This window comes from Macaca mulatta, chromosome 1, assembly GCF_049350105.2.
Source record: "Macaca mulatta isolate MMU2019108-1 chromosome 1, T2T-MMU8v2.0, whole genome shotgun sequence".
NCBI classification, from domain to species: Eukaryota; Metazoa; Chordata; class Mammalia; order Primates; family Cercopithecidae; genus Macaca; species Macaca mulatta.
The window spans coordinates 201,905,222-201,929,865 of NC_133406.1; the positions used below are offsets into that span (position 1 = coordinate 201,905,222).

The 24,644-nt window shown below is 42.3% G+C and overlaps 1 protein-coding gene and 1 long non-coding RNA gene across 6 annotated transcripts in view; one reads left to right on the forward strand and one right to left on the reverse strand.

Moving 5' to 3' along the window:
* RHBDL2 (rhomboid like 2) overlaps positions 1-17,676 on the forward strand; it is a 58,984-nt gene extending 41,308 nt beyond the window's left edge. For all 4 annotated transcript variants that reach the window (XM_015135819.3, XM_077962871.1, XM_077962880.1 and 1 more), the window contains 4 exons: positions 6,675-6,775; positions 9,500-9,560; positions 15,449-15,510; positions 16,812-17,676. In XM_015135819.3, the coding sequence (XP_014991305.1) occupies positions 6,675-6,775; positions 9,500-9,560; positions 15,449-15,510; positions 16,812-16,991 (404 nt within the window). In that variant the 3' untranslated portion in view covers positions 16,992-17,676. The remainder of the gene's footprint in view (positions 1-6,674; positions 6,776-9,499; positions 9,561-15,448; positions 15,511-16,811) is intronic.
* Positions 10,975-24,644, reverse strand: part of LOC106997876 (uncharacterized) — a 33,681-nt gene continuing 20,011 nt past the window's right edge. For both annotated transcript variants that reach the window (XR_013403858.1, XR_013403859.1), the window contains exons 2-3: positions 19,831-19,918; positions 10,975-11,300 (exon numbers count right to left, since the gene is read on the reverse strand). This is a non-coding gene — a long non-coding RNA (uncharacterized LOC106997876). The remainder of the gene's footprint in view (positions 11,301-19,830; positions 19,919-24,644) is intronic.

A 24,644-nucleotide genomic window follows, 5' to 3' on the forward strand; every position in this document is an offset into this window, starting at 1 on the left:
CAGCCTGGGCAACATGGTTAAACCCCATCTTTTAAAAAAAAACAAAGGTCAGGTGTGGTGGCTCACGCCTGTAATCCCAGCACTTTTGGAGGCTGAAGTGGGTGGATCATCAGGTCAGAAGTTCGAGACCAGCCTGACCAACATGGTGAAACCCCGTCTCTATTAAAAATACAAAAAAATTAGCAAGGTGGTGGTGCGCACCTGTAATCCAAGCTACTCAGGAGTCTAAGGCAGGAGAATCGCTTGAACCCGGGAGGCAGAGGTTACAGTGAGCTGAGATTGTGCCACTGTACTCCAGCTTGGGTAAAAGAGTGAGACTCCATCTCAATAATAATAATAATAATGATAATTTAAAAAATAAAAAAATTAAAAAAAACAAAAACAAAAATTAGCTTGGTGGTGCACACCTGTAGTCCCAGCTATTCAGGAGGCTGAAGTAGGAAAATCACCTGAGCCTGGGAAGTCGAGGCTTCAGTGAGCTGTGATCATGCCACTGCACTCCAGCCTGGGCTTCAGAGCAAGATTCCGTCTAAAAAAAAAAAAAAGGAAAAAAACTGTGGTTAGAGAACAAACTTTGTGTGACTTGAATCCTTTTAAATGTTTTAAGATTTGTTTTATGGTCCAGAATATGGCCTATGTTGGTAAGTGTTCTTTGTACATTTGAAAATAATGTGTGATCCGTTGTTGGGTAGAATATTGTATAAATGTCAATTAGGTCCATTTGGTTGACTATGTTGTCTTCTGATTTTCTGTCTACTTTTTCTATAGATTATTGAGAGAGGATTATTGAAATCTCTGATTATAGTAATGCATTTGTCTGTTTCTCCTGTGGTTCTATCAGTTTTTGCTTTATTTATTTATTTATTTATTTATTTATTTTTGTTTTTTGAGATGGAGTCTCGCTCTGTCACTCAGGCTGGAGTGCAGTGGTGCGATCTCGGCTCACTGCAACTTCCACTGGGTTCAAGCTATTCTCCTGCCTCAGTCTTCCGAGTAGCTGGGACTACAGGCATGTGCCACCATACCCAGCTAATTTTTGTATTTTTAGTAGAGACAGTGTTTTATCATGCTGGCCAGGCTGGTCTCAAACTCCTGACCTCAGGTGATCCACTGGCCTCGGCCTCCCAAAGTGCTGGGATTATAAGCATGAGCCACCATGCCTGGTCCATTTATTTATTTATTTATTTTTAAATTTCTCCTCTCTTCTCCTCTCCTCTCCCCTCTCCTCTCCTCTCCTCTCCTCTCCTCTCCTCTCCTCTCCTCTCCTCTCTTCTCTCTCTCTCTCTACCCCCACCCCTCTTTCTTTCTTTCGACAGAGTCTTGCTCTGTTGTCCAGGCTGGAGTGCAATGGCATGATCTTGGTTCACTGCAACCTCCGCCTCCTGGGTTCAAGCATTTCTCCTGTCTCAGCCTCCAGAGTAGCTGGGATTACAGGTGCCCGCCAGCAAGCCCAGCTAATTTTTGTATTTTTAGTAGGGACGGGGTTGCACCATGTTGGCGAGGCCTGACCTCAGGAGATCGGCCTGCCTTGGCCTCCCAAAGTGCTGGGATTACAGGTGTGAGCCACTGTACCTGACAATATACCTGATAATTTTTGATTGGATGCTAGACATTTTATCTAGTTGGATGGTGCGTATTTTTGTGTTCCTATAAATACTTTTTAAATTTTTAAATATTTATTTATTTATTTATTTAGAGATGGAGTCTTGCTCTGTCACCCAGATTGGAGTGCAGTGGTGTGATCTTGGCTCACTGCAGCCTCTGCCTCCTAGGTTCAAGCGATTCTCTTGCCTCAGCCTCCCAAGTAGCTGGGACTACAGATATGTGCCACCACTGCCTGGTTAAATTTTGTATTTTTAGTAGAGACAGGGTTTGCTATGTTGGTCAGGCTGGTCTTGAACTCCTGACCTCAAGTGATCTGCCTGCCTTTACCTCCCAAAGTGCTGGGATTACAGGCATGAGCCACTGTGCACGGCCAATACTTTTTATTTTTTATTTTTGTTTATTTACTTATTTTTTTTGAGATAGAGTCTTACTCTGTCACCCAGGCTGGAGTGCTGCGGCACAGTCTTGGCTCACTGCAACCTCCGTCTTCCAGGTTCAAGTGATTCTTTTATTTATTTTTTGAGACAGAGTCTAACTCTTGTCACCCGGGCTGGAGTGCAGTGGTGGATCTCGGCTCACTGCAACCTCCGCCTCCCAGGCTCAAGCAATTCTCCCGCCTCAGTCTTCCAAGTAACTGGGATTACAGGCATGTGCCACCATGCCCAGCTAATTTTTGTGTTTTTAGTGGAGATGGGGTTTCACCATGTTGGCCAGGCTGGTCTCAAACTCCTGACCTTAATGATCCATCTGCTTTGTCCTACCAAAGTGCTGGGATTACAGGCGTGAGCCACTGCACTTGGCCCAAGGGGTTCTTGTGTCTCAGCCTCCCGAGTAGCTAGGATTACAGGTGCACATCACCATGCCCGGCTGATTTTTGTATTTTTAGTAGAGAAGGGGTTTCACCATGTTGGTCAGGCTGCTTTTGAACTCCTGACCTCAAGTGATCTACCCGCCTTGGCCTTCCAAAGTGCTGGGATTACAGGCATGAACCACCGTGCCAGGCCATAAATACTTTTTAGATTTGTTCTGTAACTCAGTTATGTTACTTGGAAGCAGTTTGATTCTTTTTGGTAAGAAGGTAATTATTCCTACCACTGGACCCTTTTGTGTACTCTATGCAACATCCATTAATTATGGCATTTTCCGGTACACGTCCCCACATTGCTTGGAGGAAAGGACCTAGAGAAAAGTCGCAGGGCAGAAAAGCAGTGGAGGGCAGCCCTGGATTTGGCTTATCAGTCCTTGGGGCCCTCCTGCCCCAGGAAGAGCAGCGAGGACCATGGTGTTGCCGCCATCATTATCACCCTGGCCATGAGCTTGCAGGACTGGGGCAGACCCAGAGGAGGACTGGAAGGGCCAGAGTCAGCCAGGAACACAGCAGCTCAGCTCTCGGCTGTTGGCAGGTGGCCTTGATGGCTTTTCAAAGGCAATCACTCCACCCAGGACAAAGCTCATTTTTCTTTGGGGCAAAACACATCGGTTCATTTGTTCAGTTCATTAATTCAACCAGTCTGTTTCTAAGGGAAACCTGGCTGTGGCCAGTCCTGCCCTCATGTCCCTAGGTGCCCAGTGTTCCCAAGGGACCTGAATTCCAATCCCAGTTAGGAGTTCAAGGGTCAGCATCCCTGTGCCCCAGATGCCTGTTAGGGAGGACAGTAAAGTCTGAGCACTCTTGGGCTCACCAAACACCAGCATTGAGAAACCGCCCCCCATCTTCCCTAGGTATGGTGACCTTGTAGGACAGTTCACGCTATTGGGGTGGCCTGGGTAAGGTGGCCACGGGGGCAGGGGACCAAGGTCTGCCCCACCTTTGACCTTAGTGACATGCCCCTGATTGCCTGGCCCCCCTCTGGCTGTCGCCTGAGTCCCTTCTCAGCGGGTGCCTGGGCCTTGCTGCACTTCCTTTGTATGCTAACTTCATACTGATCACACTTGATTTTCTTACTCTGATTTCCCTTCTTTCCAATTTTTTAATCAAGTTAAAAATTCTGTATTGAGAGCAGTTTCCTACATTACCTCAAATCCTGTTCAGAACAAGGATCATTCCTAGAAGTCAGAAAGGAGGGAAAGCAAGCTTAGCCACAGAACACTACTCATACTTGAGCTTCTGTTTCAAGGGAAGTGAGTAACTGGTGGTGGAGCCCTGCCCCTCTGCAGTGTGTGGTTTTGTCCTGACACATTTTAAGATTGAGGTGTAACTTACGTGTCATACAATGCCCAGACTTATGATGCGTGGAAACAAGAGTTTTCCAGTACAGAAAGCTACTTAGCCTCTCTGGTGCTGTGTAAGCAACAGGTAGTCTTCCCACTTCATTTTTGGTGGTTCTTTCCTTGGCTTGGGTAATTTCCTTGCATACTCCTTTCTAGAGGTTTCTGTATGCAGCTTTCTGCTCTCTGGTACCCTGTCTTATAAACTCTAGCAGTCCAGATCTATCTGGACTCTAAACTTCATCTCATCAACTTAAAGGTTGCTGAGATCTGCCTGGGTTCCTGCTTCATGCACTGTATTCTGTGATTTCCCTCAAGGTAGTACCTGGGCAATCAGATAACTCATCTATTAATAACTGATTCCCTGTCTCTAAGGGTTTATTGGTTTTGTTTTCTGAGGTGTAGACCATTGATCTTGAAGACCATTCTTTCATATATGTTGTCCAGTGCTTTTGGCTTTTTCAAGTGAGACAGCAAATCCTATTCTTGTTACCTTATCATGGTCAGAAGTAGACATTTGTATCTATTTTAAAAATAAATTTCTCATATGATTATGATACAATCACCCCAGCCCTAGTCTATAGGTTAGCATTTGAGAATCATTGCTCTAAGTTGCTCTGGACTACTTCTTCTTTTTTTTTTTTTGAAACAGAGTCTCATTCTGTCACCAGGTTGGAGTGCAGTGGTGTGATCTCGGCTCCCTGCAACCTCTGCCTTCTGGGTTCAAGTGATTCTTGTGCCTCAGACTCTCCAGTAGTTGGAATTACAGGCACGTGCCACCACAACCAGCTAACTTTTTTTTTTTTTAGATGGAGTCTCGCTCTGTTGCCCAGGCTGGAGTGCAGCGGCACGTTCTTAGCTCACTGCAAGCTCCGCCTCCTGGGTTCATGCCATTCTCCTGCCTTAGCCTCCCGAATAGCTGGGACTACAGGCGCCCGCCACCACGCCCAGCTAATTTTTTGTATTTTTAGTAGAGATGGGGTTTCACTGTGTTAGCCAGGATGGTCTCCATCTCCTGACCTTGTGATCCGCCCACCTCGGCCTCCCAAAGTGCTGGGATTACAGGTGTGAGCCACCGCGCACGGCCCTGTATATATTTTTTTTTTTCCAATTTTTTTGAGACGGAGTCTAACTCTTGTTGCCCAGGCTGGAGTGCAGTGGCACGATCTCAGCTCACTGCAACCTCCACCTCTAGGGTTCATGCTATTCTCCTGCCTCAGCCTCCCAAATAGCTGGGATTACAGGTGCCTGCCACCACGCCCGGCTAATTTTTGTATTTTTAGTAGAGACGGGATTTCACCATGTTGCCCATGCTGGTCTCGAACTCCTGAGCTCAGGCGATCCACCTGCCATGGCCTCCCAAAGTGCTGGGATTACAGGCGTGAGCCACCACGCCCGGCCTACTGGACTACTTCTCACTGATCTTCAGTCTTCCATATACCTGTTTCTATGCCATTGCTTGTACAGTTCTCCAAGTCCTGAATAACTTCTTCTCTTTGTTTTTCTGATCCAATCCTTTTGTATGTGGGAATGAGCAGGGAGGTCTTCCTCCGTCACCCAGGCTGGAGTGCAGTGGCATGATCATAGCTCACTGCAGCCTCAATCTCCTGGGCTCAAGTGATCCTATCAGCTCAGCCTCTTGAGTAGCAAGGACCACAAGTGTGTACCACCATGCTTGGCTAATATTTTTCTTATATTTTTGGAGACGGGTCTCACTCTGTAGCCCAGGTTGGTCTCAGACTCCTGACTTCTTGGCCTCAAGCAATCCTCCTGCCTGAGCCTCCCAAAGCACTGAGATTACAGGAGTGAGCCGCCATGTCTGGCCAAATTTTAAAGATTCTTCAAAGTTTAATCAAAATGTTATCTCCTCCTCCTCAGAGTAGCAAGGACTCCAGCCTTCTGCCTAGAAAATCACTCCTTCCTAAGTGCTCCTACAATAAATTTATTTTCGTCATAGTAGTTGTTATATTTTGCACTTTATAATAGTCGTTTGTTCACCTTTTTGTAAAGTTACTAAGGACAGACACTTTTTCTTGCACAAAGTAGGTATTGTATTGTATTATACACTAAGGAAATGAAAGACGGCCTTGAAAGGAATAGACCAAGTAATAGAACTAAGCAGTGTAGAGAGAATATTTTAGTCTCTGCATAAGGTGGTTTGTAAAGCTTTGTTTTGGTCCAGCAAGTCTAGGATGAGTTTAGCAAATAGGATTCATCTTGCTTGGGGAATCTGATTGGACGGTATGTTGAGAAGGATTCTGAGGGCACATTATGGCTCATTGAGAAAGATAGCCATTAGATAGTAACATGTTGGATTGTCTCAGGTGTTTTGACTAAACATAGGATATTTTGCAATAATATTAGGTTGAGGCAAAAATAATTGCAGTTTTTGCCCTTAAAAGTGATGGCAAAACCGCAATTACTTTTGCACCAACTGAATAGCTAACAAATATATAATACACATCAGGCAGTATTCTAAGCACGAAACATACATCAACTCATTTACTTACCCTGACAATCCATTGAGGTAAGTTCTGTTAATAGCCCCATTTTGCAGGTAGGGAAACTGAGACACAGAGAAGTTAACTAACTTCCTCAAATCACACTGGTGGTAATTCTGGCTCCAGACAATTCTCCATTGTTACTGTTATGTTGCTGTTCTAATGAACATTCAATGTTTTCAGAAACACTGTGGTAGTTAGCATATACAGCTATACTTCTATGGTATGAAAGGGACAAAATAGATTTGTTGCTTGCTAATATAATAGGCCAAATTTCCCAAATGTCTACCTTAGATTAGAAAGATTTATCTTTCCTGATCCATATAGTCATGTCTGATCCTTTGTGTTTTATTTCTTTAGGGTCCCTTGCCAGCTCCATCTTTGACCCACTCAGATATCTTGTGGGAGCTTCAGGAGGAGTCTATGCTCTGATGGGAGGCTATTTTATGAATGTTCTGGTGGTAAGAACCACGGGGATGGAGTCCACGGGTCTCTTAAAAAAACAGAAAACAGTAACTGTTCTTTCGTTTAATGAATCTTCATTTATCAATATTTACTGAGCACTAATTTTTCTGAGAATTGTATGGCAATGCCATTTTGTTTCCTTCCTTTTCTTTCATTTTTTTCTGAGATAGAGTCTTGTGCCATTGCCCAGGCTGGAATGCAGTAGTGTGATACTGGCTCACTGCACTTCTGCCTCCTGGGCTCAAGCAATCCTCCCACCTCAGCCTCCTGAATAGCTGGGACTACAGGTGTGGGCCACCATGCCTGACTAATGTTTTTATTGTTTGTAGAGCCAGGGTTTCGGCACGTTGCCCAGGCTGGTTTCGAACTCCTAGGCTCAAGTGATCCGCCCACGTTGGCCTCCCAAAGTGCTGGGATTACAGGCGTGAGCCGCCACACCTAGTTTCCTTTCATATTTTATCATTTTTTTTTTCTGATTTCAAAAGTAATGATTACCACATAAAATTTTAAATAAAAAAGTAGAAAGTTAAGGTCCTCAATATAGTATCTGTTAACAGTTGGGTGGGTAGTGAAAGACATTGTTGACAGTTTCATATTTTTTTTCAGCCTGTTTTATTTTTATTTTTTTAAAGGAAACCAAGTTTATTAAGAAAGTAAAGGAATAAAAGAACAACTACTTCATAGGCAGAGCAGCCCAGACCTTTTTCTACATGTATTAAAAATCCTACCAATGTTAATCTTATAACAGTGACATCACCCTTATATTGTTCTGCATTTTATCACAGAGCATCCTGACTGTCTACCCATGTCAGTGCTTAGAAATCCTCCCAGCTTAGCAGCTGCTCCCTAGCATCCTCTATATAGATGCACCATGATTTATTTAATGAATTGCTCATTGAAAAAAATTTGGGGTGATTCTTGCTTTTCATGTTTACAAGTAACACTATAAGAAATGCTCTTGGCCAGGTGTGGTGGCTGACACCTGTAATCCCAACACTGTGGGAGGCCGAGGTGGGTGGATCATGAGGTCAAGAGATCGAGGCCATCCTGGCCAACATGGTGAAACCCCGTCTCTACTAAAAATACAAAAATTAGCTGGGTGTGGTGGCGTGTGCCTGTAGTCCCAGCTACTTGAGAGGCTGAGGCAGAAGAATGGCTTGAACCTGGGAGGTGGAGGTTGCAGTGAGCTGAGATCACGCTACTGCCCTCCAGCCTGGCAACAAAACGAGACTCTGTCTCAAAAAAAAAAAAAAAAAAAAAAAAAAGCTCTTTTGCATTTATCTCTTTGCATTTGTGTGAATTTTTTTTTTTTTTCGGTAGGATAAATTTCTAAGCCGGGCGTGGTGGCTCATGCCTGTAATCCCAGCACTTTGGGAGGCTGAGGTGGGCGGATCACAAGGTCAAGAGATCGAGACCATCCTGGCCAACATGGTGAAACCCCATCTCTACTAAAAATACAAAAATTAGCTGGGTGTGCTGGCACGCGCCTGTAGTCCCAGCTACTCTGGAGGCTGAGGCAGGAGAATTGCTTGAACCTGGGAAGTGGAGGTTGCAGTGAGCCAAGATTGTGCCACTGCACTGCAGCCTGGACGACAGAGTGAGATTCCATCTCAAAAAAAATTAAAAAAAAATTATACGTAGAAAAGTGTAAAGCAATTATAAAACTGTTCCAAATATAGAAATCACTAAGTAAAGTGGTTTTTTCAACTTTCGATTGTAACCCATTAGTGGTTGTAGACTCACTTTAAGGAATTGTGGCCAAAAGTTAAGCCCAAGAAAAAAAAAGTCAGTGTTATTGTTTGATTTATGTGTGTACTGGGTTGTTAGGTAAAGTACTTCTTACTGTAGGTCGTGGTCACAAGAGTTTGAAAATAATTGATTTAGAATAAATGTGCCTATTTCAGCATCTTTACTCCTTGGGAAGAGAGTTACTAATTTGAAAGGGAAGGGACAAGTAATTCAATAAATTATATTAGAAATGTCTCACTCAGCAGTTCGCCAGTGACATGCAAGGGACCCAAAGCTGAAATCCCACAGTGAGTCAGGTGTGCTGCCGTGCACCTGTAGTCCCAGCTACTCAGGAGTCAGACAGGAGGAAGGCTTGAGTCTAGGAGTTCGAGGCTGCAGTGAACTATAGATTGCACTGCTGCACTCCAACCTGGGTGACAGAGTGAGACCCTCCCTGTCTTCTACCTCCCCTCACAGAACCCCCCCGCTGCAAGAGCCCCCCCACAAAAATCCCTGCAATAATTTTTGACGAATATTTTCAATGTTTTTGAAATTACCTCAAAAAATTAAGGTAATACTCAAATCTCAGTTAAGTCTTTGCTAAATACTACTGGGAAAGAGGATGAAGAAATATCAAATGAATATTAATGAAAAATCTTAGGAATATTTCATCAATCTTAGTTTAACAGCATTTATTTATCTATTTATTTATTGACAAGTGTTGATTTTATATTACTTTTATTGAGATTATTTCTGGCTAGCAAAATTGTGTCATTTATATCATTAAATTAAATATCTTGTCATTTTATTTCCCAAAGTGCATTGTACTTCCTAAATACATTTAAAAACTTGGCCGTGACACTCATGCTTTGATTTGCAAGTATTTGACACTGGAAGATTATTTCAAATGAAGAGCAGATGAAGAGGGAATAGAGTTGAGGTTTCATTTGTCCATAGATAGCTTATATAATTATTATTTATCTCTTTGCAAGAATTTTCGAGAAATGATTCCTGCCTTTGGAATTTTCAGACTGCTGGTCATCATCCTGATAAGTAAGTGTGTTTTGTGAACACTTCATACTGTCGAAGTGAAACTAAAATATAGAGACAAATCTCTAAACATTTTATTTGGGAATCACAGAATTGCAATTTGGGGCATGCACACAGACCTGGGAGGTCTATGGTATGTCAGAAGTACAAAAGAAAAGGCTGGAGGGTTTATTAGAAAGATAAATTTTACATATTATATTGAAAGAAAGCTCATTGGCACTAGAGCAGCCTTTGGGAGCTGGTTGGTGAGTGATGATAGCGGGGAGAACTAGTCTTAGACTTGTGTTGTTTAGACCTGATTCTTAGACTCAATTTGTTTCAGCAGCTATTAGGTAAAACTAGTCCATATTATGGTTAGAGCAGGTAGTTTCAGCAGCTGGGCTTGTGGAGAATTCAATTGTTGAAGCAGTGCCGTGTGCTCTGAGTGCTTTTGTCCCCTAGCTCCTCAACTCTGATTTAGTTGGGTTTGACAAGAATGACCTATTTTGCATAATCAACTCACACAATATTTTCACAATGTTATTGGTTTAGCCTTCAGAAGGCCTTTCCACATTTCCCAAACACTAACATGGAGAATAACTGCAAACCTACAGTTAGAAAAAAATTGTCCACTTCACAGCACTAAGCAGAAAGGATTAAACAAAGGAGTTTTACAGGCTCTCGTGGGTGGTTCTTAGACATGCCTACATGATGTATTTTTGCTTTTTGTATCTTTATGGAGTGGGGGAAGCCAAGAGAATAGAGACCTAGGCACCCCCTCTACTTGAACCACAATAGCTTCACTTATGTTTTATATACTGGACTTTTTCATATATTGGAAGCTGTATGTGATTTTGTCTGCAAAGGGAAAACTTGGAAACCACTGATATAATCTCTTTTCTTCCTCAATTTCTAAATTTTCAGATTTAAAAAAAAAACTGATCCAGAATATAAGTATTGAGTGATAGCTGATAGTTGAGGATTAATGATAGAGAGCTGGGCGGGGCGGGGGTGGCGGGCAACTGTTCAAGAAGCCCAGACCAAGAGGGTGACTAATGTGGCTTTTGACATCTCCAAGAATTCTAGAATCACATGCTAAAGGAGGTTAGGAAGAATGCTGTCTGGAGAGGCGATGGAAGTGCAGCTGAGTCTGAGAGTAAAGGTAGATTCCAGATGACAGCAGGCCATAGAGCATGGAAGAAAACAAGATCAAAGGTGGGGGTGGTAACTAGTGTTGACGGACCTGCTCCAGTTGAAGTTTTCTCTACCTGGAGGGCTGTGGAAGAATGACAGACCCTGGGGTCAGACCTGAAAGCCAAGGCAGAGGTTATACCTGATAAAGCCTAAGATGTTGGCTGTCCACATAGTAAGAAAACAGGATTTTGCAATTTCTATCAAGGGTTCAATTATCCCCATTACAGGAACAGAGGCAACTATGTCTGTGGGAAGGGACTCTTTAGTTTATTGATGATTTAATTGTAAGAACATTAATATTTCACTCTGAGATAAAATAATTCACTTGTTTGTAGTTTATACTATTCTTAATTTTTTTCTTCATAACAAATTCAAAACCTAAGAGAAGGGAGAGTGAGTATCTGGGAGACAGCAGAGCTGCTGCAGGAGCTGAGCTGCCTCCTCAGTTGTTCAGGGTCACACCCAGAATCAGAGGACACATTGTTTGGGCACAGAAAGGTTGTCACTCAAGATACGGGGTCTTCAGTCAGTCTGCTTCATTTCCAAAAGTTCTTTGGCCTGGTTTACCTACTATTGAAAATGGGAAGAGTTACAACATATACCAGATTAATAAAATATAAATGCATTTGTATTTGAAACATGTTTCTTTGGAAATGTATACAATTTTGTTTTAAGTTGTAAATATTCTTTTTTTTTTTGAGACGGAGTCTCGCTCTGTTGCCCAGGCTGGAGTGTAGTGGCGTGATCTTGGCTCACTGCAACCTCCGCCTCCCGGTTCAAGCAATTCTCCTGTCTCAGCCTCTCCTGTCTACAGGTGCATGCCACCACGCCCGGCTTATTTTTGTATTTTTACTAGAGATGGGGTTTCACCATATTGGTCAGGCTGGTCTCGAACTCCTGACCTCAGGTGATCTACTCGCCTCAGCCTCCCAAAGTTATGGGATTATAGCTGTGAGTCACCGTGCCCAGCTAAGTTATAAATATTCTTAATTGTGAATGGCAGTTGGCCAAAAAACATTCCTTCATCAAGCACTATGTTCAAGACCAGTCTGTGCAACATAGGGAAACTGTCTCTACAAAAAAATTGGTCGGGTGTTGCGGTGTGGGCCTGTGGTTCCAGCTCCTCAGGAGGCTGAGGTGGGAGAATTCGCCTGAGCCTGGGAGGTCGAGGCTGCAGTGAGCCGTGATCATGCCACTGTACTCTAGTCTGTTTGTTTGTTTGTTTTTGAGACAGAGTCTCGCTCTGTCGCCCAGGCTGGAGTGCAGTGGCCAGATCTCAGCTCACTGCAAGCTCCGCCTCCCGGGTTCATGCCATTCTCCTGCCTCAGCCTCCCGAGTAGCTGGGACTACAGGCCCCCGCCACCTCGCCCGGCTAGTTTTTTGTATTTTTTAGTAGAGACGGGGTTTCACCGTGTTAGCCAGGATGGTCTCGATCTCCTGACCTCGTGATCCGCCCGTCTCGGCCTCCCAAAGCGCTGGGATTACAGGCTTGAGCCACCGCGCCCGGCCTGTACTCTAGTCTGGGCGGCAGAGCGAGGTTGTCTCAAAAAAAATTCATATGAAGGCAACTCTTTTAAAGTAAATGTCAAATTTTTAATGAGGACAATGGTTTGGCTTCTTGGAGTAAGGGCTTATTTTCAGGTTGGAAGACATGTCTCAGTTTAGAGGCAGCAGCAACCCAGAAGAAAAGTCCCCTAGGAAGCAGAAAGAGGAAAGAGCCAGACTCAGATATAGGAAGGGGCAAGATGGAGAGAAACTGGTTGGAGAAATTGACATACTAATGGTTACAAAGACTTTCTGAGAGGAGGTCTCCTATCCTAGAAGACTAAACCAAAGTAACTGTTTCCAGTTATGTGGCAGTGTTTTTAAAAATACTTTCCTAGACCCATGGGCATGTTATTTATGTGGACCAGGAAATGCAAATGATGATTGAAAATATGGGCTAGGCACAGTAGCTCATTCCTATAATCCCAGCACTTTGGGAAGCTGAGGTGGGTGGATCATGAGGTCAGGAGATTGAGACCATCCTGGTCTCATGGTGAAACCCTGTCTCTACTAAAAATACGAAAATTAGCCAGGCGTGGTGACATGGCCTGTAGTTCCAGCTGCTCCAGAGGCTCAGGCAGGAGAATCACTTAAACTCAGGAGGCGGAGGTTGCAGTGAGCTGAGAATGCACCACTGCACTCCAGCCTGGGTGACAGTGAGACTGTGTCTCAAAACAAAACAAAACAAAACAAAAAGACAATATGATACAGCCTCATTAATCTAGCACTTTGTAATAGTCATTTACAATTAAATGAATATTGAATACTTCCTCGACCTCAATTTCTGTCCAGTGACTTCAACATCAATCAATACAGTATTGAAAGGGAATCTAGTCAGAACACATGTCCTGATGCTATTTTCCCAAAGGCAAGGACTAGGTCTTTTCATCTCCTAGGACACAGTGGCTCACTAAGTAGAGCACAGGGAATTAGGGGGTGGGTGTGGAATGCAATAGCTGCAAGAGATGTTTCCTAGCACTACACATATAGGGCAGAGTTCTTCTAGGCCAAGAAATCGGAAGCTCCTTTTGCAGCACAGATCTGACTTACTGGAAGACTGCCTAACTTCTGGCTCTCACAGTTTTATTGGAGAATATGGAATCATTTGCTTTCATGGCCTGACACCTTCAGAACTCCCGATGGTAATTACAGGCAATTACCATGATGACTGAGAGTGGAGCCTTGGTGTCTTGGTTTCTTTATGTATAAAATGCCACCATCCTTCTTCACTTTGATTGCTACAATAGTATTTTTCCAGCTGGTCTTCCAGTTCCTGTTCTTGCTCCCTTATAGTCTGCTTCCTATATGGCAGCTAGAATAATCTTTGTAAAACCACCAGTGTAGTCACTTAAGCCTGTAATCCCAGCACTTTGGGAGGCCGAGGTGGGTGGATCACCTGAGGTCAGAAGTTCAAGAGTTGGAGACCACCCTGGTCAACACGGTGAAACCTTGTCTCTACTAAAAATACAAAAATTAACTGGGCATGGTGGCAGGCGCCTGTAATCCCAGCACTTTGTGGGGCTCAGGCAGGTGGAGCAGCTGAGGTCAGGAGTTCAAGAGTTCAAGACCAACCTGACCAACATGGTGAAACCCCGTCTCTACTACATATACAAAGATTAGCCAGGTGTGGTGGCACATGTCTATAATCCCAGCTAATCAGGAGGCTGAGGCATGAAAATTGCTTGAACCTGGGAGGTGGAGGTTGCAGTGAGCCAAGATTTTACTACTGCACTCCAGCCTGGGCAACAGAGTTGAGACTCTGTCACAAACAAACAAACAAAATGTACCATGCCACTCCTGTGCTCAAGAGCTTTCAAAGACTTCCTATCACTCAGTAAAAGTTAAGAGTCCTTACAATGGCCCATATAGACCCTACATAATCTGTCCCCTGCTACCTGTTTGATGTCATCACCCACAACCTTATCCCTAACTCTAGTCCAGAATCACCTGGAGGTCTCGTTAAAACAAAGTTGTTCAGCCGGGCACGGTGGCTCAAGCCTGTAATCCCAGCACTTTGGGAGGCCGAGACGGGCGGATCACAAGGTAAGGAGATCGAGACCATCCTGGCTAACATGGTGAAACCCCGTCTCTACTAAAAAAAATACAAAAAAATAGCCGGGTGAGGTGGCGAGCGCCTGTAGTCCCAGCTACTCGGGAGGCTGAGGCAGGAGAATGGCGTAAACCCGGGAGGCGGAGCTTGCAGTGAGCTGAGATCCGGCCACTGCACTCCAGCCTGGGCGACAGAGCGAGACTCCGTCTCAAAAAAAAAAAACAAAACAAAAAAACAAAAACCAAAGTTGTTGGAAACAACAACTTGACCACAGTTGGTAGTTGGAAAACACAGCCATGGAAGTTGGAATCTGCTAAGGAGTGTACAACTTACCTTCTAAAAACAAAACAGAAAGCTGAGTCCCACCCTCAAGGTTTCTGGTTCAGTAGGTCTGGGGTGGGTTTAAGAGTTTTCATTTCTAATAAGTTTCCAGGTGAAGCTGATACTGCTGGTCTTGGTAAAAACCACTTTGAAAACCACTGATCCAGCCAGCTCAACTGCTTTGGTATTTTTCAAACACACCAGGCATATTCCTGCTTAGGGACTTTGTACTTGGTCTTCCCTCTCTCTGAAACACTCTTGTGTCAAATAGCAGCATGACTTGGACCCTTACCTCTGTCCAGCGTCATATTCTCAGAGAGATCCTCCTTGATACCCCTATTGGAAATCACACTTGACATCTGGTATTCCTAGTTCTTGTTCCTCTCTTTGTATTTTCTCCATAGCTCTTAGCACTATTTGACATACTGTATGTTTTACTTATTTGTTTGCCTCCCTGCCAATCACTCCCCGCCACACCCGCCAACAGTTTGTCAGCTACATGAGGCAGGTCTGTTAGATCTGCCCACTGCTGCCCATCTACCAGCTAGAATGATGCCTGACACATAGAGGACAATGAATGCTTGTTGGATGAATAAATCTGTAAAATGGGATAATGATAGTTCCTACTTCATAGGGTTGTGATGAAGATTAATGAGTTAAAAAATCTCGTAGAAAAGCACCTGTCACAGAGTTAAGTCTCAATAAATGATAGCTAGTATTATTATTATTAGAGGGGAACCAAAAACATTTGGTGTACTATTGTGGAGATTCTGAGCCTTTATCAGGGTGTTTTTCCTTCTAGTTGTGTTAGACATGGGATTTGCTCTCTACAGAAGGTTCTTTGTTCCTGAAGATGGGTCTCCGGTGAGTTCAGTTTCTTTCTTTTATAAAATGGAAATTTGTTTACTGTCAAAAAGGGTTATCAAATAGGGGTTACAACGCTGTGATTTAGGGCAGCCAAATTTCCATTTGGAAGTTAAGAAAATTTTTAAGGAAATCAGACTTTTGAATTGTCCTTCCTACTTAACTCTCTCATAGCCCTAATCACTGGCTCTACTTCACTGCACCTGCCATATTGGTAGCTATTCCAAAACAGGAGAGAATGGCTGGGCGTGGTGGCTCACGCCTGTAATTCCAGCACTTTGGGAGGCCGAGACTGGTGGATCACAAGGTCAGGAGTTCGAGGCCAGCCTGGCCAATATGGTGAAACCCTGTCTCTACTACAAATACAAAAATTATCCGGGCTTGGTGGCAGGCACCTGTAATCTCAGCTACTCGGGAGGCTGAGGTAGGAGAATCGCTTGAATCCGGGAGGCGGAGGTTGCAGTGAACCGAGATCGCGTCACTGCATTCCAGCCTGGGCGACAGAGTGAGACTCCATCTCAACAAAACAGAACAACAACAACAACAAAAAACCCAGTAAACAGGAGAGAATGGATTTTCCTGTCCACATAGAATAAAAAGCAGATTGGTTTAGCCAGGCATGGTGGCATGTGCCTGTAGTCCCAGCTACTTGGGAAGCTGAGATGGGAGGATTGCTTGAGTCTCAGAGGTTGAGTCTGCAGTGAGCTGTGATCATGCCACTGCACTCCAGCCTGGGTGACAGAGTTGAGACCCCATTTCAAAAAACAAAACAAAACGAAAAAGCAGATTGGAAAACAGCAATGAAAATTTGAGTTCTATAAACTGACAATAAAGAAAATTGACAAAAATTTCCAGTTTTGCTGGGATTTATCTTTGAATTTGGTAGTTTCTGTTTGGGTATTTGTTGTGTACGTTATTACTTGTGTTTTAAATGTGACACCCCATGTATGTGCAATCAGATTATGCTGCTATAGAGATCCCTCATGGCAACTCAACCATTCTCTTAGTTGGCATCATATAGAATTATTTTAAATGCAATGATGATCAAGAACGAGAAACAATTTCTCTTGTCTTTTGTACTCTAAGAATGGGTGAAAATGACATTTCTTAGCTTTGTATGTTTCAGAGTATCTCCTTCTCTCTGTGCACATGGAGTTTTGTGTCTCTTTTGTCTTACCCCTAGTTCTCTAGACTTTTAAGACTCTTGTTTGACTGTGATGGTATTTGTGTTTGAATAAGAGAGATGCAACTGAAATACACAATTAGCATTAATTATTTCCATTTTCTCCTTTTCTCCCAAGGTGTCTTTTGCAGCTCACGTTGCAGGTGGATTTGCTGGAATGTCCATCGGCTACACGGTGTTTAGCTGCTTTGATAAAGCACTGCTGAAAGATCCAAGGTTTTGGATAGCAATCGCTGCTTATTTAGCTTGTGTCTTATTTGCTGTGTTTTTCAACATTTTCCTATCTCCGGCAAACTGACCTGCTCCTATTATAAGCCAATTAATAAAAAGAGCCATCTGGATGGGGGAAAAAAAAAGGAAGACTCTATGAAGAAACAGAAGTCTCAGCAAAGGTTAACAACTTTATATAGAGGAAAAAACAGCATTAAACTCATCAGTTGCAAAGATTGCCTACAAAAGGACCTTAGGATTTAAGGAAGGGGCTTCTTAATGTAGAAAGGGAAGAAGAAGAGAGAAAAGAAGGGTAGTAAAAACTGGAGATTGGGGCCAGGAGCACTGGCTCATGCCTGTAATCCCAGCACTTTGGGAGGCTGAGGTGGGTGAAATCACCTGAGGTCAGGAGTTCAAGACCAGCCTGACCAATATGGTGAAACCCTGTCTCTACTAAAGAAAATACAAAAATTAGCTGGGTGTGGTACTGCGTGCCTGTAGTCCCAGCTACTTGGGAGACTGAGGCAGGAGAATTGCTTGAACCTGGGAGGCGAAGGTTGCAGTGAGCTGAGATCACACCACTGCAGTCCAGCGTGGGTGATAGAGCGACACTCCATCTCAAAAAACAAAACAAAACTAGAGATTGGGTCTTTCTTTCCCAGGCATATGGTATTCTATAAACCAGACTTCTCCTTGGAGGATATATTTTGGAGAATGCTTCATAAAATCTATGAATACTGTACAATGCTGATAATAAAAACTTTTTATACCTGTGTCAGACTCCTGATAATCACTTTAAAATAGATTACTGTTTCAGAAGATAGATCACTACTGTTTGAGGTGTTTTACATACTTTATTGATAATGTTATCAACAACCCAGAGAGGTAGTTATTACTCTGCATCTTAGAGTAATCGTAAAGAATCCCTTAAATAAACCCTTAAAGAATTACGTACTTGTCTGAGGGGAGCAGCATTTAAACATAGGTAATGACTTGGAAACCTGTAGTCTCTCCTAGAGGTCCAACAGTGCTCTGTTCCCCCAATACTGAAGAGTATCATAGGAGTACAGGAACAAACATCTATGCGGGGTACACCATGAATGGTGGAAATATCTCATAGAAGAAGACTGAGGATTTTCTGGACTGCTAGTTTAAGATTCTGAAACCGTGTCTAAGATTCCAAGGAACCTGGTACTGGCTTTCTGGTGCACACTATATACCTAGACTTCAGATTCTCATCTGTGATCAGACTGTCATCCTTCGTGTGGCTCATGGCTCTCCTAGGAGTGGGTAGGATTTATTTACAAAAGGTAAAATGTCATACCTGAAAGCTGAGAAGCATGTGTCCTTTTTCTGTGTAGAATTCAGACTGTGGTTTATGATGTTTTTGGAAATGGTAGTTTTAGGTCCTCGGAATACAGGAAATATAATTTTTTCTTTTATCATTAACGTATTTATTAAACACCCATCTAAACATGTTACTGTATTAGGAAGGGCATATACACTTAGATATAGTGAGAAAAGCTAATACTTTAGTATATTGAGAAAAACTGATCAGAAATTTGTTTCAAAAGTTAAATTTAAATATGAACATGGGAATATGAGTGTGTTCTTTTTTTTTCTTTTTTTTGAGATGGAGTCTCGCTCTGTTTCCCAGGCTGGAGTGCAGTGGGCAGATCTTGGCTCACTGCAACCTCTGCCTCCTGGGTTCAAGCAATTCTCCTACCTCAGCCTCCCGAGTACCTGGGATTACAGATGTGTGCCACCACACCTGGCTCATTTTTTTTTTTTTTTTTAAGATGGAGTCTTGCTCTGTCACCCAGGCTGGAGTGCAGTGGCCCAATCTTGGCTCACTGAAACCTCCGCCTCCCAGGTTCAAGCGATTCTCCTGTCTCAGCTTCCTGAGTAGCTGGAATTACAGGCAGCCACCACCAAGCCCAGCTAATTTTTGTATTTTTTTTTTTTTTTTTTACTAGAGATGTGGTTTCACCATGCTGGCCAGGCTGGTCTCGAACTCCCGACCTCAGGACCTCAGGCGATCTGGCTACCTTGGCCTCCCAAAGTGTTGGGATTACAGGCATGAGCCACCACGCCCGGCCCCTAATTTTTTATTTTTTTTGAGACTGAGTTTCGCTCTTGTTGCCTAGGCTGGAGTGCAATGGCAAAATCTCGGCTCCCTGCAACCTCTACCACCTGGGTTCAAATGATTCTCCTGCCTCAGCCTCCTGAGTAGCTGGGATTATAAGCACCCACCACCATGCCTGGCTAATTTTTGTATTTTTAGTAGAGACAAGGTTTTTCCATGTTGGCTAGGCTGGTCTTGAACTTCTGACCTCAGGTGATCCACCCACCTCCGCCTCCCAAAGTGCTGGGATTACAGGCGTGAGCCACTGCGCTCGGCTAATTTTTGTAGTTTCAGTAGAGACAGGGTTTCACCATGTTGGCCAGGCTGCTCTCAAACTCCTGACCTCAAGTGATCCACCCGCCTCAGCCTCCCAAAGTGCTGGGATTACAGGTGTGAGCCACCATGCCTGGCCTTATGAGTATGTTCTTGGTTAAACAAAGATTCAAACAAGAAGTTAAAAGATAAAATCTCAGCCAGGTGCAGTGGCTCATGCCTATTATCTCAGCACTTTGGGAGGCTAAGGTGGGAGGACTGCTTGAGCCCAGGAGTTTGAGAACAGCCTGGGTAACATTCAATAACTCTATAAATTATAAAAATAAAAAATAGCCAGGTGTGGTGGTGCTTGCCTGTAGTTCTAGCTACTCTGGAGGCTGAGGTGGGAGGATTACTGGAACCCAGGAGTTCACTGGAACCCAGGAGGTTCGAGGTTACAGTGAGCTAGATCATGCCACTGCCCTCCAGCCTGGGTGACAGAGAGTGAGACCCTGTCTTAAATAAACAAACAAACAAAATCTCCTTTTACCTTCTCACTTCAAACCTGCTGTTTTTCCATAGTGATGACTATCATCAGTGGTCACAACAGTATGGTATGTATCCTTGCAGACTTTTTTCTATGTTGGATAAGCAGAAAGGAAAATGTGTTTAAGTTAATGGCCAATTCATCCACTGTACTGAACTTCACTGAATCTGCTCTACACCCTCAAAGGGACAAATTCAAAGAACAAATTAGAGGTGTCCATGGTATCACTTCCCCTAAACATCATTTGCTTCTCAGATTTACCTCAACTAGGAAAAGTTTTTGTTAATCAATTGTAGCTAAATATATATATATGCATATATATTATATATATGTATATGTGTGTGTGTGTGTGTATGTGTATTTTTTTTCTTGAGACAGGGTCTTTCTCTGTCGCCCAGGCTGGAGTGCAGTGGCACCATCTCGGCTCACTGCAACCTCCGCCTCCCAGGTTCAAGCAATTCTCCTGCCTCAGCCTCCCAGGTAGCTGGGATTATAAGAATGCATCACCATGCCTGGCTAATTTTTGGTATTTTTAATAGAGACTGGGTTTCACCACGTTGGCCAGGCTGGTCTTGAACTCCTGACTTCAGGTGATCCGCCTGTCTCGGCCTCCCAATGTGCTAGGATTACAGATGTGAGCCACCACGCCTGGCCTCTCGTTAGATATTTTTATAAACTGTAGGTTTTAGCAGGATAAATGTGATACATGTATTGTTCTATAACTTGCTTTACAACATGACCTAGGGACCTTTCTCTATTAGTTCATAGAGATCTTTATTCTCTGAATTGCTGAATGATATAGATGTACCATAGCTAACCATTCCTCTGTCGGACATGTAAATTGTTGCTGCTTTTGTATAATTACCAACACTGCCATGTGAACATCCTAGCATGTGTGGTGTGTCTCTGAGTGTGCATGCTAAGTGAATATTTCAAGTATCCAGAGGCAGAAAGGCTATGCTAATTTTGATAGATTTAAATTGCCTTTTAGAACAAAGCTGGAGGCATCACGCTACCTGACTTCAAACTATACTACAAGGCTACAGTAACCAAAACAGCATGGTACTGGTACCAAAACAGAGATATAGACCAATGGAACAGAACAGAGTCCTCAGAAATAATACCACACATCTACAGCCATCTGATCTTTGACAAACCTGAGAGAAACAAGAAATGGGGAAAGGATTCCCTATTTAATAAATGGTGCTGGGAAAATTGGCTAGCCATAAGTAGAAAGCTGAAACTGGATCCTTTCCTTACTCCTTATACGAAAATTAATTCAAGATCGATTAGAGACTTAAATGTTAGACCTAAAACCATAAAAATCCTAGAGGAAAACCTAGGTAGTACCATTCAGGACATAGGCATGGGCAAAGACTTCATGTCTAAAACACCAAAAGCAACAGCAGCAAAAGCCAAAATTGACAAATGGGATCTCATTAAACTAAAGAGCTTCTGCACAGCAAAAGAAACTACCATCAGAGTGAACAGGCAACCTACAGAATGGGAGAAAATTTTTGCAATCTACTCATCTGACAAAGGGCTAATATCCAGAACCTACAAAGAACTCAAACAAATTTACAAGAAAAAAACAAACAACCCCATCAAAAAGTGGGCAAAGGATATGAACAGACATTTCTCAAAAGAAGACATTCATACAGCCAACAAACACATGAAAAAATGCTCATCATCACTGGCCATCAGAGAAATGCAAATCAAAACCACAATGAGATACCATCTCACACCAGTTAGAATGGCGATCATTAAAAAGTCAGGAAACAACAGGTGCTGGAGAGGATGTGGAGAAATAGGAACACTTTTACACTGTTGGTGGGATTGTAAACTAGTTCAACCATTATGGAAAACAGTATGGCGATTCCTCAAGGATCTAGAACTAGATGTACCATATGACCCAGCCATCCCATTACTGGGGATATACCCAAAGGATTATAAATTATGCGCTATAAAGACACATGCACACGTATGTTTATTGCAGCACTATTCACAATAGCAAAGACTTGGAATCAACCCAAATGTCCATCAGTGACAGATTGGATTAAGAAAATGTGGCACATATACACCATGGAATACTATGCAGCCATAAAAAAGGATAAGTTTGTGTCCTTTGTAGGGACATGGATGCAGCTGGAAACCATCATTCTTAGCAAACTATCACAAGAACAGAAAACCAAACACCGCATGTTCTCACTCATAGGTGGGAACTGAACAATGAGATCACTTGGACTCAGGAAGGGGAACATCACACACCGGGGCCTATCATGGGGAGGGGGGAGGTGGGAGGGGGGAGAGATTGCATTGGGAGTTATACCTGATGTAAATGACGAGTTGATGGGTGCAGCACACCAACATGGCACAAGTATACATATGTAACAAACCTGCACGTTATGCACATGTACCCTACAACTTAAAGTATAATAATAATAAATAAATTTAAAAAAAAAATTGCCTTTTAAATAGCTGTATCCATTTATATTCTTACCTACAGGATATGAGAGTAACAGTGCCTCCCTACCTTGCCAAAAGAAGGTATTATAAATCTTGAAAATTTTGCATTTTGATAGTTAAAAATAATATTTCACTTAAATATGTATTTTCTAGTGAGGTTGAGCAATTTTCAAGTTTATTAATAATTTATGTGTTACACATATGTAATTCAGATAACACAATATAGAAACATGAATATATTGTGTGTCTATATATAAATATAAAAAATATATTAAATATATATATTTATATAAAATATATAAATATAAATATAAAATATAAAAAATATAAATATATATATATATGTGTCCCTGGTGAAATGTTTGTATTTAATCTGAGAAGTAGCTATTGTTGGCAAAGAAGCCCAGAGAAGAAATATCTATCTGTTACGCCCAACCTGCCAGATCACTAGCTCTGAAGAGACCTCTAATGACCTAAAATACAATGTAATTGTTAATAACAGAACATGGGAGAGAGAATCAGGATCTATCTATGAAATCGGACATGACCCATTTATTAAGGCAGATGACCAAGACATTATTATCTAGTAAGAAAGACTTTTTTGGTTCTAGAAACATGGTTTATTGCACAAAAAACAATGACATTTTATTGGGTTCCCCCAGTGGCAAAAATTACAGTACAAACAGCACACAAATATCTCCTGTCATTTTAAATTTGACATCTCTGAGTTATGGAGGAATCATTTACTCAGCTTAATTTGGGGCTCATGACTTTAGTCTTCTAGACTGCAGTGTGTTATCAGGACTATTATAAGCATTCTTTATCTGTGCTGTCCAATAAGGCAGCCATTAGGTAGCTGTAGCTCTTTACATTTTTATTAAAATTATTTGAAATTAAAAATTCAATCGCTCTGGTACAAAAACCATATTGCAAGTGTTCAATAGCTACATTTGGCTACTGGCTGCCTTATTGGCTAGCACAGATAGAATATTTCCATTGTTGCAGAAAGTTCTATTGGACGGTGCTGTTTTAGAAGCAAGGATAAGCAGAAAGGGAAATGGATTTTAGTTGATGGATGACTCACTCACTACATTGAACTGAACTGAATCTGCTCTATACCTGCAAAGGGACAAATTCAGAAAATAAATTGAAGATGGCCATGCTAAATATGGTTTGCTTCTCAGATTTACCTAAACTAAGAAAGGTTTGTGTTAATCTCTCTGTTTTAGCTTATTAAGAAAGAGTTGTTTCAAATGTTTTTATCTTTTTCTTTTGAATTCTATGGGACTGTATCTATGTATACTAGTTTTTATATCATTTGCTAAGAAAGCTTTAATTTGTAGCTAAATAATACTGTTCCTTCTTTCAGGAAATACTATGTGTTGTCCTTTATGAAAAAAAATCCTTTATTTCTTTTTATGATTATAAAAGTAAAATGCTCATAGTAAAAAATTGAAATACATATAATTACAATATATTAAGTATATAATTTATAATCCCAACATCCAGAGCTAATCACAGTTAATATTTTCATGAAAATCCTTCTAGACTTTTTTGTATACATTTGTAAATGTAACTAAATTTATAATAATGGGGCCATATTATTTTATTTTATAACATCAATTTCACTGAAATGAAGTATCAAATGCCTTTTTATGTATGTTTAACATTTCTACTGGTTGCATAGTATCACACCGTGGATGTGGTCCATTATTTAATCAGTTTTTCTTGTATTGATAATTACTTAATGTTTTTAGCTTATGATTATTATAAACATGAATTACATCTTTGCTTACATTATTATTATTATTTATGAACCATAAATTAGACTTAACTTGCTTTTTTTTTTTTTTTTGAGACAGAGTCTCACTTTGTCGCCCAGGCTAGAATGCAGTGGCCAGATCTCGGCTCACTACAACCTTCGCCTCCCGGGTTCAAGTGATTCTCCTGCCTCAGCCTCCTGCGTAGCTGGGATTACAGGCATGCGCCACCATGCCTGGCTAATTTTTATATTTTTAGTAGAGATGGGGTTTCACCATGTTGGTCAGGCTGGTCTCGAACTCCTGATCTCGTGATCCGCCCGCCTCTGTCTCCCAAAGTGTTGGGATTACAGGTGTGAGCCACGACGCCTGGCCAACTTGCTTACGTTTTAAAGTGCTTTGGGTTGTTGGGTCAGAGTATGCTATTATTATTATTTTTTCGAGACAGAGTCTTGCTCTGTCGCCCAGGCTGGAGTGCAATGGTGTGATCTTGGTTCACTGCAACCTCTGCCTCTGGGTTCAAGTGATTCTCCTGCCTCAGCTTCCTGAGTAGCTGGGACTACAGGTGCCTGCCACCACGCCCGACTAATT